This window comes from Neodiprion lecontei, chromosome 2 (genome assembly GCF_021901455.1).
Source record: "Neodiprion lecontei isolate iyNeoLeco1 chromosome 2, iyNeoLeco1.1, whole genome shotgun sequence".
Lineage (NCBI taxonomy): Eukaryota > Metazoa > Arthropoda > Insecta > Hymenoptera > Diprionidae > Neodiprion > Neodiprion lecontei.
Genome location: NC_060261.1, coordinates 43,684,516 through 43,702,291, shown reverse-complemented (window position 1 = coordinate 43,702,291; position 17,776 = coordinate 43,684,516). Strand labels below are relative to the sequence as shown.

General features: G+C 43.0%; 2 protein-coding genes across 6 annotated transcripts in view; both read right to left on the bottom strand.

Annotated features, from left to right (window-relative positions):
* LOC107220785 (neurocalcin homolog) overlaps positions 1-17,776 on the bottom strand; it is a 112,092-nt gene that overhangs the window by 38,005 nt on the left and 56,311 nt on the right. The window lies entirely within an intron of this gene.
* Positions 1-17,776, bottom strand: part of LOC107220791 (neuronal calcium sensor 2) — a 99,191-nt gene that overhangs the window by 25,137 nt on the left and 56,278 nt on the right. For 2 of the 4 annotated variants that reach the window (XM_046733140.1, XM_046733141.1), the window contains one exon: positions 6,141-6,259. In XM_046733140.1, coding sequence (XP_046589096.1) covers positions 6,141-6,251 — 111 coding nt within the window. In that variant the 5' untranslated portion in view covers positions 6,252-6,259. Of the gene's footprint in view, positions 1-6,140; positions 6,260-13,650; positions 14,204-14,295; positions 14,702-17,776 lie in introns of those variants that run through there. The other 2 variants (XM_046733142.1, XM_015659525.2) reach the window with 2 other exon arrangements.

The following is a 17,776-nucleotide window of genomic DNA, read 5'->3' as shown; positions in this document are numbered from 1 at the left end:
GTAACGGAAACGGGTAAGAGATCGTGGATGAGGTCGGAAAGAAAACGGCAAACGATACTCGAGGTCTGTACGATGTCGAGGAGGAGGAGCCCGCCATCCACTCGAGGGAGTCGTACAAGGCACGCGAACCTAAACCCCGAATAGAAAGCAAGAAAGACAAAGGAGCGAACGGACCGAGTGCGAGTGGATTTTCTAGTGCGGGAAACGTCGGAGGCGAGCAAAGAGGAGATACTAATCACTTAGCATTTCAAGCGGGCAGAGCAAAGATTCAACTGACGGTGAGAGAGTTAGGGAAAGGCGTGGAAATTTATATGTGAGGAAAAACTCCTTGTCCGAGTTTCGAATCCCGATGCCAAAAATACCCAGGCATTGAAACTTGTGAAAGATATTTCGCGATCATTTATAATTCCGCTGTCCCGACAGAATTTTAAAGCACCTCGAGGAACAGGGATCCATGGAAATGAGCAGACTCCTTACTTTTTCAATAATACGCCCTGCCTCTTGCTTCACTTTATCTTTTTTATTCTCCATTATTATTATTTTTTTCTTTCTTCGCCGACAGAACCGTTTCGTCCATCTTAGGAGGAGCTTACGAAGCTTTCTTATCTGTTGAGATCCTTTCAACGTCGGTACGAACTTGAGAGGAATCGACAACTGCTGTCGGGGCCGGGGTGAGAACATGAACGGATTAAGAGAACTCACCCCAACCCCGCGGGTCTCTGTACAAAAGGACGGGGAGTTTTGCAAGACGGTATCATCATTCCGAACGAGATTATACTCTCGTTAGAAAAAATCTACCCACATTTAAATGAAAGAGAAAAGAAAACCAGAAAATATTAAAATAACAAACAAACACCAAAAATCTGTAAAATTTTACATCTTTTTGTACAGCTTTGAACTTTTAGACTCGACGATTTGAGCGGTCCACTGGTATGATTATGTAGTTTTCATCCTGCGATCACGATACTTTCTTTCTTCGTTTTAAAATAATTTCCATAAAATTCCTCAAGCTATAGGCAGACTTTATTTAGAACAAAGAACTTCGCCCCTTGTTTACCGTCTCTGACTGTGAGTAGAAATTTCCCACCGGCGCAAATATTTTCTACCTCACCCTGAGCGTGTGTAAAGAGAGAGAAAGAGAGCCGCAACGGTGAGCTTATTATTCTAGGTTTTTCCCCCACACCTGTCTTGAATAAAAGCTAATATACATAAATCCGCGTCAAGTCTACCGTAGAGAATAGGACGAGGAGGTGGAACGAGAGATCGAAATTGAGGCGAGCAAAGAAGATGGCGGCGGTCGTATCGATTGAGAAAAGCCTGCCACAGATTTCCCCGTAGCCGGCGAGTAACGTCCAACAAAAGTAAATACACAAATAATGGGAATCGAACAACATAACCCAAAACAAATCGCAGCGACACGAAGAAAATTCTCCTATTCTCCGATATATGTGTACATGTATTCACGTATCAGCGTGAAATATCTGTGTCGTACGGTGAATCAGAGGGATGCGACAGGAGCCGAGTGCCAACATGCTGATACGCGTTGAAGAATTTTTTCACAAACGTTCAAGGTATACCGCGCGTGTTAAAAATCCGAAGGTATGAAAGAGGAAGAAAATGAGGAAAGCTAAAGTATGAAGTGAAAAATGTAAAACGCTCCGCTTGCGATACCTTTTGCGTTCCTCGACATTTTTTATTTTTTATTTATCTTTTGTTTTTCTTCGATTTTATTTATTTATTTATCTACTCTCTCGGCGTAGCGAGGTACTCGCGCTCTTCAAGTTGGAACAGCGAACTTGCACTCAAGTAGGTACAACAAACTTTTCCACCAAAGTTACGAAAAATGACTGGAATAAAAAGCGGTCGGGTACGCCGAGGGTTGACGCGACCCGTTTTTCACTGCCTAATTTATTCATGCCCACGTGTAAAATTTTCCGGTGTTCCTCGAGTGAGGAAGTAAGGAAGAAGAGAGAGGGAGAGAGTCAAGGATCAGCCAGGACGTTCGTGCGGAAAGAGAACAGGATCCGGATAACCCTTTCACTCACGCAATTCAGTTGCCTGAAAATGCAAAAAGATTCAGAATTTTGCATGGAACATATAAAAAAACAGAAGTAACAATAGAATAAAAAGAAAAAGATGTGCCACTATAGTGGCTTCTGTGAAAGGGTTAAAAATAGGGGAACAATAGAACCGCAGGTGAAGAAGCGGATCGTGTGGGATCTATATTTCTTTGTCGTGCAATATATCAACGTGAAAAGACGCAGGTATGCATAATAACGCTTCGCGTTGTTTGAACAGTTGATCCGTTTCATCTGCTGCTTCCTCCGATCCGACACTTCGACTTCGATTAAAGTGTAGGTACATCCCTGGTAAATATTAGTCGAAACGATGTAGAACGAACATCATACTTTTTTTTCCAGATAATAATTTATGCGAGTGATAATTTATTACTGAAGCTTGTATTGTTGTTGAAGATTTTTACGGAATATACGAATACTTGAAGAGTGTAGAGCAACGTAGAGTAACGACGAGGCCGCATCGCTTTCAGGCGAAAGTGTAATTTCCACTGAATCGAACCGCTAGATTGTTCGGTAAAAATTTTGCAACACCGCCGAATGGTTGACATCGGTTCTGTCGCGTTCCGTCATCCGTACACCCGATACGTTCCTTCGCAATTATACGGGTCACGGCCATGCCCGACTGACAAAAACAAAGCAATTGCGTAATCCAATTGACCGCGTCGCGCGTCGGTTCAACGTTACGCGGTAACGAGAAGAACAACTTTGGTCGGTGACGGTGAATCGTCTGCAAGCGCGTCGATGTCACGGAAACTCGAAAAAACGATGCGAAAAGTCGAGAATTTCCAGCTATCGCGTGCTTCAAGTTGCGTCGGTCGGAAAACTCGAAATTCGAATATTCAAAATGGTTAATCCAATATGGCTGATAAGCACAGAAAAACAAGAAAAATTTTGAAAACATTGCGTAAAATTTTTTGGCGTGTATCAAGTTTGTGTAAAAATTGACGTTAGAATTTTCATGGTAGATTAACAAAAAATGCTTTTCATCCGGCTGTTTTTACAATAAATAAATAAATAAATGTCATATTTTTATTAGACTTGGAAATATTTCCGGGATCATGTGGAACCAAGAAACGCAGCAGTTGTTACCAAAAAGTAGTTTAATAAGTATGAAGCTGCAAAAAAAAGGTAGGACGTTGAACGTGACTTGAATTAAACGGTTAATGTTGGCGAAAATTTATAACGACATGCGTGGAAAGTATGGCTAAGGATCACTTTGCGCTCGGAGTTGGACCGAATCAGACAACAAGGCGCGATGTCCGCGTAGACAGCGAGGCGGAAGATGCATATACAAGTTACAGCTAAGAGGTGGGTAGGAGATTCAGGAGGATCGATCAAAGAAATCGATCTTCATATCTCACTTGTCTTGTATTTTAAATAATTATCTTACACGTTTTTCCTCTTTTTAAACATAATCTCGCCATTTGGCTCGTCACACGTTTTCGCAAAATCAACCGTCCTACTCTGTATCTTTCTGCCTCCTGCCCCGCTACTCGCAGAGCGGAAACTTGGCAATTTTTCAGTCAAGTCTCCTCTACCAATCCCTGATATAAGTGACTAACCAACGGCTAAGTTAAAACCTAAGTAACGGGTAAGCGCCTAAAATACGAAGGTATTATAGTTACATACGCCGTCGCTCCGTCTATTATACGCGTATTCCATGGAATTGAGGCTAAAAGCTTTGAATAGCAAATAGCTCCGAAGTTACGTTCTACAACGGTTATTTTGATAATAGCGCGGGTAAGTACAAGGGAGACGAACGCGGAAAGGTCTCGAGTTGCAGAGCGATCAGTTCTACGGATGCAGTATGAGAAAGAAAGAGTAAATGAGGCAAGAGAGAAGAAGAAAAAGAGAGAAAAGAAAAAAAAGAAAGAAGTAGACGGGTTGAACGAATGAAAGGAAAAATAGAGAGCTGAAAGCCACCCTTCGGCAAACGATGCAATTTCCGTGACAAAGAAACCATCGCTGACGATCAGCAATATTTTTCACCGCGCTTCACATAAACGGTACCTACATGGAAAAATGAGTGACACGCGATGCGATGCGATGCGATGCGATGTCCCAGAAATTGAATTCTAGTCCTGGATCATTTGATTTTAAAGATAAAACCGCCTATTTGCCTCTTTCGTGTTCCGTATTGCGCGTTGCAAGGCAACTGATCCATAGCTGTGATCGACTTATACACAAGGTTGCAAGCCTTTTTTCCATGTCGCAACAGAAACGGTATCCGACTTTGATATGGTCTAAAAGGCGAACGTTTATTCCACGATCTCTCGAGATAGATATACTGCAGCCACCGCTGCATTTCCAACCTGTAACATGCACACGATGGTGAAATTCGTGTTCTTATTACTGCACTGCACTGCACTCCGATGCAATCAGCCTTTGAGGCTAATACCGCAAACGTTGCGATGTACGCAACTGGTATTTATAGTTGTATAATTGGGGCAATTAAGAAATCATCACATATCGACAAAACTAAACGTCGCCGTAACAATAATCCAATAAGGTAAAATTGATCCTGTCATCATCTTGAAAGTCTAGGTACACGTGTTTCTCTCGTTCGCCGTTTTTCATCCATCCTCCCTCGGTTGTAACACGCACGTTTATTTATTTTCATTTTCTTCGTTTCCTTTTTCGGGCATGATAAAATTGTTTCGCGTATGCCGCATACCGACACGAAACGGCATTGCGCGATTAAAGTTAAGCCGCAAACGAGTTTTCACGAGTCAAGTTTACTCGCGGTTGCTGGTTATACACCCACAGCTATCTGCGAATCAATGATCCAACCAGCCAGCCGGTTCACTCCGCCACCGCGCGGTGAAGAAGGCAGAATTTCGAGGGCCACTTTGACGAGGAATGGCGAAAAGTTTCTCCACTAAATAACTGGGAAACCACACCAACTTTCCTCGGGTACAACGCCGGAGACACATTCTGCGTAAATAATTTACAGGGTTTACAAAAGACAGGGAACGCCACAAAATCTCTCGCCAACTTTTTAGAATTGATGAAGAAAAAATAAAAAAAATTATGCAGCAGAAGGAAAAAAAGGGAAGAGGATCGGTTTTTCAGCGCCTTCGTGATCGTACCGCGGCAATGTGGAACAAAACGAGTTTAAAACCCTATAATATAGGAGTGAAAATACTTTCATGGGAATATCGTGAGGATGAGGTATTGTCAAAGGAGCCTTAGCGAACAGACCTACCGTATAAAATAAATTACAAAAGCATAATGGATGCGCTCTAATTGGACGGTACAGCATTCTCTGCGGGAATGAGACGGGTTAGAATTTTGAAAGGTAAAATTAAGGAGAGAGAAAAATGGATTATGATTGAGAAAAGGTCCATCAACGAATCCGAGGGATCACGTTCCACTTCTTCACTGAAAAACGTATAACGCGCATTGAAAATCGGATTTCGTTTCGATAATTCGCGCATTGTTTATTGTAAGAAAACATTCGCAATCCGCAATTAATGTCACTAACACGGTCGATTACATACAGCGATGCTTGTGTTTGACCGCTGATTAGAATGAGAAGCGCGTGTGCCACGCGAGCGAGATTAATTGAAGCAGTATGTGGTCAGTTTGCTTTGTCAACGAGGGTCTCGGTTTGTGGGAATGCTTTTGAAGCCAAATGCAAACGTGACAGCTGAGGAAAGTGAGAGGCAAAAAATGGAGGAAAAAACGGTCGTCTCGTCTAACGAGATTTTTATTTATAACGATAAATTTTACCGCTCAATAAGCATTGACGGAAAATTCCGCGAACAGAAACAACGGTTGCAGGTTTACGCGCGGCAAGAATGTTAATTAGCTCTAAAATCCAACCTCAAGTATTTGACAATTTGAAAACTATGTTGAGCCCCGAGATCCGGGAGCTGGATTTCTCTGCAGCTTGCCTTCTTTTTACTCCACGAAGAAATACGAGTCTCTAAATTTATCGGTCAACGACCGAGTACCGGTGGATAATAAATCGGAACCGAGTCGGAATTGCGACGGCCTCGTTTTTCAAATCTCATACGACGATCGACCTTTGAAATAATGAAAGGTGCTTCGTCGACTGACCTTAAATCCTTTGTACCATTCCTTGATGGTGGCTTCGTCGTACCGCGTGTGCGACTTCAGGAAATCCATGTCCTCTTTGCTCAGCTTATCCTTGCTCCCGAAGCACCCCATTTTTTAACCTGAAAATATAAAGAAAAAAATATCGTTAAATTTTCAGAATAAAGTAAATTACGACTTTTCTCAAAGGACGGAGGGGACTATTGACAGAATATTTTCTCGACGTGCGATTTCCATTTTCTCGAACTCCGAAAACGGGAAGACTTACGTTTTACGTAATGTTATTCCTTACACTAACGTAACGATCGCCTGCCTGATATACTTGTACTGTGCTGTACTGAGTCTAAATTGAACACACGTGAAGTACCGATAAAGTCTAATTTTCGAGAAATCAAAACATTTTTGTCTTCAACATCCGCAGCAGCAACTTTGATAATACACCTTCGTGACGCCCTCGCAACGATTCGTTTGATTATAGGTGTATGGAAAGTGTGGGTACAGCTACGGATTGCAGACGATATTATGTCATTCGTGACCGAGTAAAAGGTACATTATACGCGGCTCACAATCGGTCTAAGTGTAATATAGTATAAATCGTACTTCGTTGACCCTAAGTGGAGAAAGTGGTGGCGACATGGGTTAGGTATGGAATATTGGCCAAATTGCGCAATAGGAATAACGGGGTCGTTATACCTGTGACACAAGATACGTATGACGGAATATTTTTTCAACAGCATGGCTACGTTCCTTCGCACGGTTGGAATTTGATTGCTAACTAGTCGTAGGTTACGCGTATAGTTTTTATTTATTTTTCTCTTTTATTCCAGTCCGTCTGTTTTTTACAGAGCGCAGAAAACAGACAGAAAATTTCGTGGCGTCCGCCTTGATGAACGCAAGCCAAGCTTCGTTCCCTTTGAAGCGCGGAGCTTCGTGATTCGACGATTTTCCTTTTTATTTTCTATCGAATCTTTTTAGAAATATTTTCGCATGGCTACAGTTTCAAATTATTAGTTTGCGAGGCAGTTTTCTGTACAATGATTGAGCCGTAACTTATTTTACCGTGACGAGTCGTTGGACTAGCAATTATCGATCACGGCGCAGCCCGTGAGACGGCCAAGTATTCAATTAATAATATTGCGCATGCAGTCTTGATCTATAAATCAAACTTGCTAATGAGCAAAGCGATAGAACGTTGCTTGTTAGAGAGACGTTACTTAGTAAGTAAGCCACGGAGGGTAGGACATGGAATAAGAGAAAAAAGAGAACAGATGAAATGAAAAGATGGAAGAAGTAGGGAGAGAATGTGCAGAAGAATTCGGAGCTGATAAGTTGTTCTCCCCCCCCCCCCCCCCCCTGCAGATGTCACCAAAGAAATAGTATTGGAATAGACAGAAGCCATTCGCGAGAAGAGAGGAAAGTAGATGAAAGAAAGAAGCGGTATAACCACAAGAAGACAAAAAGTCCTGCCATACGGCTCAAACGAAATCGATCGCAGGCCTGATGGACTCGCCTGTGGAAACGCCATGAAATCAGCCCCCCGCCCTCAGCTACTAAAAAAATAAAAGAGCCCCGAGAGTCAACCGCGAGAGACGGAGACGTGCTTTTTTCGTGGACGGCCGTATATAAGTCACTAACACGTAAGCTGTCGTCTTTGGTACGTACGTATATGTATAAGGAAGGCGCGCACGCTTTGTTGAAAGGAAAATCGATGCAGCTGGATGAAGAAACCGTCGCGATCGAGGAAAAATTGCGTAGGTGGTGTGCCGAGATAAAATTGATGGACAGTGAGTAGAGAGCCACGCGGGAAAAGAAACGGAAGGGATGAAACGCCGGAGAAACAACGATATTGGAGTTGCGTCACGTATAGCGAAATATTTTTAAACGATTATTTGAACAGTCGTCCGGCCCGTTTCAAATAGTTCACGACGTCTTAATTGATTGTAACATCAAGTTGCGAATCGCGATTGCCGATTATTCGACATTCCGTTATAAGTAATTTGATAGTTGGATAGATTTTTCTTCCAACACTAAATTACAGAGGTTTAGAAAATGAAAAGAATAAAAAATTTATTAGTCATAGCGAATAATCACCGATAATGTATGTCTATTATAACTTATGCGAGAGAAAAATTTGAAGAGAAATATGGTATAGAAAGAAGAGGTTAACGGTTAAAAAGTTTATGTGTAAATCAGGCCGGTTGAAAGAGTGAAAAGTATTCAGATACTTCTTTCTTTTTCTTTTTCTTGTTTTTTTTTTTTACAAATTTCATTTCATAGCGTGTAACACGAGCGCGAGCGGTATAAGTTAATTTACGCAAAGTGGAGGCCCGAAAAAGAGGAGTAGAATGAATAATAAAAGGATTTCAAAAACGAAGAGAATAGATGGAAGTATTTTTGCTGCTCGTGATGTTTACACACACCTTTGGTTTGTGATTATATTCTAAACCTATTGTAGATAGAGTGCTCGATAAGATGCATATCCGGTGTTTCATTGTCAGTGCCCGGTAAAGTATTCAATCATAACGTGACTAATTGTGAGAGTCAGTAGGGAGTAACACGAGAAACTGGGATAAAAAGTTAAATTTCGCAAAACTCTTTGCTGTTTTCCCTCTTAATTGTACAGTACCACGGCTATGGCACGAGTGTCAATGACGGCGAAGATTGTGTGTGTAATTTTTTGCCGAAGGATATTTAGATCGCGAATACAGGACAGTGTCGGCAATAATTGATCTCGCCCCAAGTTGAAGTATCACGTTCATTATACGATATGTAAATGTTACCTACAATTTACACAATTTTCCTCTGCAATGTAGGATCGTCGATGAGCAGGAGGCGCCAAGGTGAAATTACACGGTAACACAGATTTATACCACAGCTTGAGGCGAGCTGGGTGAATAATACGAGTAAAAGGAAACAAGAAAACGCAAGGGAAGATAATTCTCAGCGTGTGTAATACGAAAAGACACGACGAGTACGGTGTGCGAGAAGCGAGGTGAAAATGTCGAGGGTAAATAAAAACGGAACCGAAGCTACGAGAAACAGACGTTTCGTATGCAAAAATAGCGAGTCGAAAACGCGCGTGTTTCTCATCACGATCGGTTGCCCGAATAAATTACGCGGGAATACAAATAAAGATACTGTTAAAAATTCTCGATAGAATAATGAAACGGGTTGAAACAAGAACGCGAACGCGTTCAACAATCGTGTTATGTACGTAACAGGAAACGATATTTTTAGAATCCCAGCAAAAGATATTAAGCCACCAGTAGTGGTACGAGGGGAAGGGTCGACTTGCAGGGATATGTTGTGTTTATGATGTTGGTTTAACGCGTGTAACCTCACATGCGGCAGGATCCGGCCAGCTATATACATCGGACGGCAAAAAAGATTGCCGCACTTGCTGCCAGCGATGCGGCTTGGTGCATACGCATCTCATCGGAAGTAACGCAGTCAGGGTAGCGACGAGCTTTTCGAAACAAAAATTCCGTGACATTTCCACGGTTTTCCAGGTACGTGACCACTTTGGACGCTACGATGTAACAAGGATTATATTTCAACGGGTAAAACTACAGATTCCGCGAGTATTCGACGAGGACGTCGACCCTGTAGCACTTCGCCGTTTCGGGAGGCCTATTCTAGCCGTTTAATCTCAGTCCTAATTAACTCTGACCTGTAACCGCGGATCTGGATAGCGTGCTCGCAGGCACATCCATAGGCACACATCGTACCTGGCTTTCGTGCTCTCCGAGTATTTGACGTTTGACCTGAATACGTGCCTCCGGCTGACCGCTTCATCTACATACGTTCTGTGTCGGCGACGTGATCCTGCAACCGGGGCTACGTTGGGCATACGCGTAGACCGATTGACGGATAAAGCTACGCACTCGTCCCCGGGTACGTGTAACAAATAGTGAAAGTCGGCTCTGTCGCGTTCGGACTTTCTCCGTCCGCATGCTGGACTATTTCTTGATAAGATGAGAACGGGCGAACGTCTTATTTGTGGTGGTTACTTTTTTCGTTTGTAGAGTATCATTTCTTTTTTTTTCTCTCTTGTCTCTTATTTAATCTATCTTTATCTCGCCACCATTAAAATGGATTTTCGTTTCATATCGGTCACCGTTACTCGCATCCTTGCAAATATGTAACATTGATATGGGACGAGTGTCGATAAATTTCGGAAGCCGCAATTTCTGTTGGAATACCAAAAACTCGATACCGATAGCTAAGGTCAGTGCTGAATACTTTAACATATCAATGGCAGTCGGTGAATAAAACTTGAAAGTCAGACGAGACTTGGTTGTTTTTTCCTTTGTCATGCTGAAATGGTTATTTAATCAGTATTGAAGAGTATGTATTATGAGAAAACGAAAATTAGGGAAACTGTAAATTCTTACGTTCTCGAGTCTGCAATAACATGAGCTAAAACCAAGGACGAAATACCAAAGTAAATCGTTTAGTGCCGGTAGCCATCTGCCACCCGACGTTACGCTTCAACGAGATTTTCGGGTAATCGATGGATCGTTCGGTTTGGCTCAATTTGAATTTCTTGAACAATAAGACGCGAGACGAGCCGAATCGCGAGCACCTAAATTAGCGAGAGTTGTTTTCAAAGCATAATTGGTTTGTTTTTACGACGAAGGAATGAGTAAAGGATAAAAATAACGGAAAAGCTTTTTAAATTATCGTCTATATAATCCGGATCGATCCGCGTGACAAATAATCACACGTATACAATTCGTATCCGGCAAGCTGTATAACCTTCGTTAGGAATACAAAAAAAAAAAAAAGTGTGACGTGTGTTATAAAACTGAAAAATTAGAGGCGTTAACAAGTAAAACCCGAGGTAAAAAATGAAATTTTGTCATTAAATTTGAACGTTACCGTTGACCGTTTTGTATTCTCTTTCCAGCCGACACGATTGATTACGATTTTCGGTATCAAGCAGCTCCTTCCAACATCCAATAATCTCAAAGGTTGAAGAACGAAAAGGATGCAGACAATGTGAAAGTACAAAACTACGAGTACTGAGAAAGGTCGATTTGAATATAATCCGTACAAACAACCAGCCGGATGCATGTTCTTTATCTAGAAGTTAGCTTCTTCCTCGGCGCCAGCCGCAAGCTCTGACTAATTACTGGCTGGTGTATCGACACAAGACGAACCGCAGAAACCAAGAAAATGAAGTAAAAAAGGGAGAAGCCGAAGCTTTCAACTTCGACTCAAACACCGATCGAGCTGACAGACGAGGCGCAGGTCTTGCAGCGTCTGTTCGTGAGAAGAAAAACAATTTCTTGGCCGAGCTTTCGCCGCTTCCGTTAGCCGGTGGAAAATTTTTTCCGACAGGCGTATAGGTTTACCTTAGCCAGTATTCGCTCTGTCAAACTGATATCGAACCATCGAACCGACGCCCCTGCAAAAACTCAAGTGAAAAACTTTAGTAATACCGAAGATCAAGTCGGAAACTCGAGTTACGCGCAAGCTTGCCACGAATCGAATATTGACATCAGCGACTCGTCACCGGAAAGTTATACCCGTTGTCCCTAAAATCCTCCGACTTAATACCGAAACCGTTTGAACAGAAGATGAATTAGACTGCCGCGAATGTTTGCCTCTGACAAATAACTTTCATCAAACTGTCCAATGAGAACGAACTGCTTTCAACAAATCGCAAATCGATATTACAACAGACGTTGAGAGGATACGTTGTTTCATAAACTGTTTCAGAAAGACTTGAAAAATTGAGGAAGACTTTTAGAAATCGACGACTCGTTTACCGCTGCTCAAGAACTTCGCACGTTTACTCTGGGAGCTGATGATTAGAATCGCGGAGCTGATGCATCATCCCTCACCCCAAGTTGGTTGATCAGGGATACATCATCACCGAGTCCATAGCTGTGGTATTGATCTTAGCACGGGTGTTTTTTTCTTTTTCATCCTACCGTGCATCGCGCTTCCCATGAAAATGACCAGGCAGCTTTGGGTGTTTTTTGCTACTTCGTTCCGAGGCGTCCCTGTACTTCATCGTTTCAATAGCTACGCCGTCATCCGAGTTTGATAAATTAACAAACATACGTAGCGCCTGATAACTGAGCAGCGACGTAGGTGAAGCTGTCTGTGCCGGATACGCCGGATGAAAAATTCATCGAACGTAGTCAGCTTCGCGGTAGTCTCGCCGACCGATAACCTTTGACCCGACAAAGCGCTGCCCGGGAGCGGTTTGGAATAATTGAAATATGCCTTCGATTTGTTCTTTGTTCCTTTCCTCTTTCGGTATTTTTTCCCCTAGCCAGAAATCACAGCCGCGGCGATTTTAAAAGTTTTATACGACTTACGTGCCGGAGTCGTTTTACCGATCGTGCAACGAATGAATCATGTCGAAATACGCTCGTGTAATACTTGTTTCGATTTGACATCATCAATCCACCCGTAAATTTCCACACAAGCGATGCACAGGATATATACGACAACCTTAGCTGTCAATAATCATGTCGGAATGTAAAAGCCTATTATGTGGCGTGAACCTCGATCAGAACTTGTTCCACGCGAGTAAAAGTATTCCGAAACGACAGCTAATAGATGAGTCTAGTCGTCCGTTCTTCGATTCATCGGGGCACGATCAGGTGACCATTGCGAGAGCAATGAAATTCTCGATTGCAAAACTTGTTTCAGATAGACATGTGAATTATTTCTCGCGAAACTTCACCGACAACTTGCATCTCTCAGTGACCGACACGTCGTAAAACATGCGAATCGCTGTAATAAATCTTTGAAGGTACGTATGTGGACCTAGTTTTTCAAAGATTCGAACACCTTTCGTAACCACGACCGACCATTGGTCCGAGTATCTAGACTCTACCCGATAAAAAGATTTAAAAAAATCGTAATAGTCGATTCTGGAGTTACATTGCGTGAATTATTTCATTTATAAATTTAACACAGCAAATTTTTTCGTGCAATTTTAAACAACACTAAAGCCATGGGGAACAACTCCGGTTTCGCAGCTAGGCGTGACACTAAAAAAAAAAAAAACCTACAAGTGTTTATCGATGCACGCTTATCTTTATCAGAGTGAATAATTTTCTCAAGTCATTATTCCTACAATTTCTTTTTCTACGTTATTCACTTTTCCGTCGCAATTTCGTAGCAGGGGGAAAACGCTGGCGGGCGAGAAACAATGAGGAAATTATTCAAATCCACTCGAAATATCTCGAGTGGTTTTGATCTCACGGGATTTTAAGGTCCGTCCAACAAGTGAAGTCAACAGGCTAAACTAAACTGGGATGTTCGTAAACTGACGTGTTTCAATGAAAGTCTAACGGATGCGAAGAATGGTCATTTCTTTCGTTATCTACAGCTTGGCGTCTGGACGTTGTATACAGGTTCAAAAAAATCAACCTCGTTGATATTCTACTGGTCGCAAAACTGCGGCGTATTTAGCATCCCAGAGTGTTGATGTTGAACGAAGTTTAATGGATATGGATTGGCCAATTAGAGGAATGGCGTTTTGGCTTACCTATCAAGTGCGTCACTGTCTGGGTATATTCCGTGGAGAGCGAGGTGTACGGTGAGAGAAAGATGAATTCTTTTACTCGACACTGTTTATCGGTAGATCGAAGTCGATATATCCACAATCATTCGTTGGCAATATCTTATGCTGAGTAAACCATTTGATTGATTGAGCACACACAGTTGAAAAAAAAAAAAAAAAAATTATAAACAGCCGTCGTCGTTCTCGCAGTTTCGCACTTTATTAAATTTCTCTTTCGACACTGAACCGCTGCATTCGATAAATTCAGAGGTTAAAATCACGCGCTAGTTGATTTCCTTGTAGAAAAGTCGACGGTTATCAAATCGTCATACGTATTGTACAAAGTAAGGGTAAACCCTCCTCCTTCTTCTCGGCCACTATATTATACTTTACGGAGATGAAATTATTTCAAACTTCTACCACCATCGGCACACCGTATTGAAACTGGACAACTTGCACCACTGCAAATTTGCGTATAGAGAGAGAGAGAGAGAGAGAGAGAGAGAGAGAGAGAGAGATATAACGGGATAGGCGGGGAAGGACGGGAGGGAGGGAGGGCGGGAGGGAGGGAGGGAGGGAGGGAGTGAGACAAAAATAGGTCGAAAAAAAAATCGTAAACAAAAACCACACCTCTGTCAAGATGACTAAGCGGGGAAATCTTATCTCCGCGAACAAGAAGGTAGCGAGTAGGTGATATATCGTAATCCAAGTAATCGCAGCGGATTAATCCCGGCAAGAATATCCCTCCGCGGCGTTTAGGGCTATGTTGGGGTAACCCGGCGTTTTGCTTCGAGGACTGTTGCTTCTCGGCGAGGATGTTCGGCGCGTTGAAAACTCCGGCGTTACACCGTGTCCGCACTGTACGTATCCAAGGGATCCCCCTCGTATCCCAGATATCATTCGCGATTGCGTCGACGAGCAACTGGCACGACGGGTGTATCGGATCGCCGTCGTCGTGCTAACTGACGTTGCGTCGTTTCGTTCGTGCTGAGAGCGAGCGGCCTACTAGCATCGCAACGGTTTGATGCCGACTCCCCGTCGAATCCCCGTCGAGTCCCCGCCGAGTCCCTCCAGGGTCGCGCGCGCCAGCCGATCCTGCGTGCTGAACGCCGGAGCCGGAGCCTCGAGGCACGCGAATCCCTGAAAAGGCGAGATTCAGCCCTCCGCTAGCCCTTGCAGAAATATAACTGAATAACGAGAGGGTGGCTAGGCGTAATCGATCTCTCTCACCTGCGATCCCCGCCTGCCCATGTACTGCTCCGCGAGCAGCCCTTCTTGCGATACAACGCGGGTATTAGTTTTATCGAACCGTGGATCAGCCCTACCACCGGCGGCTGTCGCTATCTTTATCGAGGTCTTTGGTAGCGATGTCGTCATCTCGAGACGGCGCGACCATACCTCGTGCGAAAAGTGCCGGGCATGTCCTGCGTACTTTTTATGTTAAACCCGATAAACACCCGGGGTCGTCGTCTGGTGTGAAGGCTCTTTTTAAAGGTTTTGGGGTATTTTTGTTTTTTTTTTTCATTTTTTAAACAATTCGTTGAAACAAAATCACTCATAGTTTTCACATTATATTTATTGACATTTAAACAAACTTTGTGATTTTTTGGAAACGAAATAGCGAATATAACCTAATGCATACTGTCCGATAGGAACGTATGTAAAATAAAGTGTAGACATGATATCTCAAAAAGCTCTTGACCCATCGTACTCAAATTTTTACAGCATCTTCATTATACCTATACCTATCGCGTGAACTGCGATAATCATGATTGCTTTGGTAGTTTTTATTTTACAAGCTAAACAAATGAAAGGATATGCAAACTTCAAATTTTTTTTCGTTAGTCTAAAAGAAAAAAAAAAAAGATTTCCTCAAAATCCTTTGAAACTAGACGACCATCTTGATCGAGAGTTATCAGTCGGAATCCTGTTTATTTGGTAATTCTCTTTCGCACCTTTCCTCCGCGCCTCTCTATTCTCCTCTTCGTTGTCTTTCTTTTGAATTACGCCTGTTTATCAGTGAACAGATTATGTAAGAGTGTCAGGTTCGTTAAATTGGGTGCGTAACACGCCTTCCGTAAATTGGCGACTTGGTCGATTCTTCGTTATTTACGTAGCGAGTAAACATGAAATGAAACTTTTAGAAGCGGGAAATTCAATTTAATTCCCCAAACTCTTGGAGTCCGGGATAAACAGGTAAGGGGGATTAAAAGCCAAGGGACGAGAAGATGTCGTGACTTCTCAACGTCGAGAAAAAGTACAGGTCGGACGATTCCTTTTCCTCGACTTCGTTGCGTACATACGGCACAGCTCCTAAACTAATCCCCTTGTTAAGATAATCAATAATTCCTCAGTAACGCGGGCCAATCGATTAGGTAAACGATATTTGAAGATATGCGAACGGCGGAACGGTGCGCGTCGTCTGATAATTTGGCAATTCACGGCATCGCGGAGTTGAAGAACGAAAACATCATTATTCAAAACATTTTTTGCCTTCCCCTCAAGGCAGCAGCTTCAACGCCAACTACAGTGGGATTACAATGTGTGTAAAAAAGAGTCGTCGCAGAGCCGGTAGCCGGTGAAAAGTAGCTTTACCCTGCAATGTTTTTTGCAAAGCATTTCTTCCGTTGTCAAAGCCGTTATTTTCAAGGGACGAAAAAGCACCAAGACGAAAAGATGAAGAGCTTCCGTTCTTTTTTGCGCACAGCTTGTGAATCTCTACGCAACCCTTCAGTTTTGTATAACTTGGCTATCTCTCATCCGTCATCCGTGATCTATCCATCGGAACACGGATCGTTGGTCCCGCACCCTGTATAAATTGGCGTAGCCATATGGGACAGGCTGACCGTTCGCCGTTTCGAAGTTGTCGGAATCAGGTGGAAGGAACCATACCGAGAGTTACGGAAACCCGGTGCCCAGGTTACGCTTAGGTCAGCCTGGGTTGTGTTATACGTAGTTCCACGGGGTTTCCGCTGGTCCACCCAAGTTTATTTACACCAACCAATATCCAAATATCGATCAGCCCAACCGGTTTACTTCTTAGGATTCAGTTTACGCGAGCATGGCGAAACTTTGCTCACCAATTTCACTCAATTATCTCGACTATTTGGACCCCCGCCAGAGAGAGAGAGAGAGAGAGAGAGATAGTTCGATATACGCTAGGAACAAACTGTGGAGACGGCAGATAACCACGTTACCGTGCTGAGAATAGTTTACGAGCGATGCCAGCCTACAGGCGAATGAATCTGCGATCAGTCGACGATGGTTGTGGCATTTTTATATTCTTTCGGAATAACGCGAGCGAGAAAGGGAGGAAAAATTGTGACGAAAATTAGTCATACCGGAGTAGGAAATTGACTTCCCAGTTTCGTTGGGACATATTACTTTTCACCGAAAACGACAACTTTACGCGAATATAAATTTGTTTTTTTCTTCCTTTAGACAGCCAGACGGATGATCTTCGACTTGTTGGACGATGAATTTCCTGTCCACTAGCCATAACCCTTTCAGATCGATGGCAGAATTTTGATTCATCACGCGCTTCGAACACGATACTGCGACAAGGGCATTTTGAAGCATGCGAAACGAGTAATTGCAGCAATTATTATCCATTACATTGGATCGATATGTCGTTACTGTCGCTTTGTGGCAGCAGAAGTATGTAATTGAGGACATTACGGACAGACTGCAATCAGAATATCATTATTGTTATTCAGCTCCCGAAAGCTTAGTCGTGGAATGACTGGGAGACGCGAGAACTGAGAACAAGCGGAGAACAAGGGGATGACACCTTGAAAGAATGGCTTATTTATGATTATCTCTTGGGCAAAGTTATTTCGTTTCGTGCTACAGCGGCAGTTTCTCCCAGATGTCTGCGGGGTAAGAAATAAAATGTGCGCCGTGTTATCCCGGTGTTGAGCCAAACTAGCGATGAAATACCGCAATGGGAGACCGAGCGGAGTCTCGTGCTTTGGCACATTCCTGACAGCCCCCGTAAAACTTACGTCTCCAGAATCCTCCCGGGATTCTCCCCTCTCTCTTTGCTCATCGAGAGGTCACGATCGCATATATTCGTCCACGCAGAATTGTAAGAATTTAGAAACTGAATTAA